The sequence below is a fragment of the Salvia hispanica genome, chromosome 4 (assembly GCF_023119035.1).
Source record: "Salvia hispanica cultivar TCC Black 2014 chromosome 4, UniMelb_Shisp_WGS_1.0, whole genome shotgun sequence".
In the NCBI taxonomy this organism is placed as follows: Eukaryota; Viridiplantae; Streptophyta; class Magnoliopsida; order Lamiales; family Lamiaceae; genus Salvia; species Salvia hispanica.
This window is the reverse complement of record NC_062968.1, coordinates 42,437,500-42,439,888: the sequence shown is the minus strand read 5'-3', so window position 1 is coordinate 42,439,888 and position 2,389 is coordinate 42,437,500. Positions and strand designations below refer to the sequence as shown.

General features: G+C 38.9%; 1 protein-coding gene across 1 annotated transcript; it reads left to right on the top strand.

Annotated features, from left to right (window-relative positions):
* Positions 1–1,037: 1,037 nt before the first annotated feature.
* On the top strand, positions 1,038–2,050 carry LOC125220136. The gene is made up of 2 exons (XM_048122273.1): positions 1,038–1,127; positions 1,350–2,050. The coding sequence occupies exons 1-2, from the start codon at positions 1,063–1,065 to the stop codon at positions 1,960–1,962; spliced, it is 678 nt and encodes a 225-aa protein (XP_047978230.1). The 5' UTR covers positions 1,038–1,062; the 3' UTR covers positions 1,963–2,050.
* The last annotated feature ends 339 nt before the right edge of the window (positions 2,051–2,389 follow it).

The window sequence follows — 2,389 nt, the reverse complement described above, 5'->3', positions numbered from 1 at the left end:
ATAACCTAATCGTTAGTGCTCCATCCTCTATTACAGAATTTACATACATGGACAAAGGACACATAGCAAGTTCGAGATTAAGATTTAAAGGTGTTAAAGCAAAGAAAAGTTCTAGTTGTAAAGAAATGGAAAATATTGAGAAGAAAATATAATTTCCTAAATTGATAGAATAATATTTGCAGAGGAATTTATGGAACACAGGTAAAAATTTCAATTAAAGATGGGGTCGACGGACTCATCTTTAAGATGAATGAAATTTTAGGAGATTATTTCCCTTGTAAATATTTTCCATCTCTACAATTATTTAATTAGCTGTAATAAATTATGTGGATTGTGTCATTATCAAGTTAATCTGATAATGACCCAACTTAATAAGGTCTAATTTGAACACGATTTGTTAGTGAAACTCTCAATCCGTATACAAACCGACTTGCTACCTTCAAACTCAAATCCAACCCATATACTACATGATAACAACTTGTTAATGACCCGAGCCTAATCTACATAAATAAAACCCGATACTACACGATAAATACTTAAGTTATACAATTAAAACATAATATTACACGGTAAGTACTTTATTTACACGATTAAAACTTGATTTTTAAACCTGAATTTTAAAACTGATCTATAATAATCCAACCCGAATTCGAATCTGAACCCAAATCCAAAATTATTGGTCCCTAACGGGTCAATCCAATAAGTACACAATCCCAATAAAGCATGGCCGAAACTCATAAATTTCGTGTGTGTTTGTATCAAATTTTTGTATCGTGTCAAAATTTACCAGCCCTAGATTGAATTAGGCTGTATTAAAATTATTCTTTACATTGCTTAATATTTAAATCTTAATCTCACAATCATGAGTCATTTCTCTGTTTTATAAATTCAATTGGGCTTTATTTAAGTGGAGTAATAATTAAAAGTACCGGTCAATATAACACAAACACAACATTTGACTTGGTCAAACTCAAATAATTCCGCGTAGTAGTAACTTTTAAAGGAATTGCACATTATATAAATGCATTTGTTATATGACGAGCTAAATAATCTTGCACCAAAATGATGAAAAAACGTCTATCCAAGCGCATGTCGGTTGCTCCCATAGACTCTCCCACTATTAATGCGTAAGTCCTCCTCTTCCAAAATCATTGTAAAATTGCTCATTCCATTTTGGAATTAATTACATATTGAGTAGATGAAGAATTTCATGTAGTTGAAAATGATTGTTTCTTTTAGAGAGATCGAAGACAGGTCTCAAGATTCGAGCTCTTTCTAGCACGGCCTTAATTCATTTACCCAAAAAAAAAAAAATTGATGGATGTTTGTGATATTTTATGTGATGGCAGATTAGAGATGCAAGCTAATAGATCCTCGGCCGCCAACACCCCGAGCACCGCGACCGCGACCACGGCCCCAGTAAAGACGAGCGTGCACGTGACAGCGCTAGACGGCATAGTGAATGTAAACTCCCTCTTCACGATGGCGATCTTCATCGGATTCTCCTTGACGATCCCGGCAAATGCGTCAGCCGGGTCCCGCCCCGAGTGCACAACGAGCGGGGAGACCGTGAGGCGCCTGATCGTGTTCGAAGTGACGTCGTTCAGCTTCTTCCTCTTCTCGTCGCTCTTAGCGCAGAGCCTGAAGCTGACCATCAACCTCGTCAACAACATGGACGCCAACGATCCGCACAAGGCCGACATCGACCCCGACTATCTCAGGTACGGCCTCTTCGGGTCCGCTGTTGGATCCGTCGTGGGCTGCACCTTCCTCATGCTCTCCATCGTCGACTTTATTCGGGTCAAGTTGGGGAGCTATTCATGTGGCGGGAAACCGGTTTATGCGCTCGTAACATTGGTCGTTTTCGTCGGGGCTGGACTTGTTGTTTACATCTCCACGGCTGTCTACGCCTCCTTCTTTGTTCAGATCACATCAAAGAATAGCGAGAAGCTACAGGACTAGACCCTATTTTTTCTAACTTCTTCATTAAGTTGTATTAATTGTATTTTATTTACATCAATTTATTTAGTCGATGAGGAGTAGTTGTTAATTTTGGAGATTCCCAAGATTTATGGTTTGAGCGGTTAACTGCAAAATCCGAACCGAAATCGTGCCAGAACCGCGAAAAACCTCCGGAAAACCGCGAAACCTCATTAGAATCTCAAAAAACGACCAGAAACTGGCGGTTAGAAGTCTAACCAAACTGCAAAAAACCATCGGAAAAACCACTGGTTTGGAACCGAAGTCAAAATCGACATTTTTTTAACCGGAAACACAACCACTAAATATGCTCAAGGTTCAGTTCCGATTCGAGATTTTTCTGGAGCCGTAACTGGCGGTTCCGAAATCTTAGGCATGTCTAGTCGTTATCTATCAAACCTTTGTTTCA

What these genes read in the sequence shown, in the direction of transcription:
- LOC125220136 (XM_048122273.1), top strand. Translation starts at nt 1,063, where the DNA reads ATGATGAAAAAACGTCTATCCAAGCGCATGTCGGTTGCTCCCATAGAC. An exon ending in GACTCTCCCACTATTAATGC is followed by an intron (nt 1,128 to 1,349) that starts GTAAGTCCTCCT and finishes ATGTGATGGCAG; the next exon opens with ATTAGAGATGCAAGCTAATA.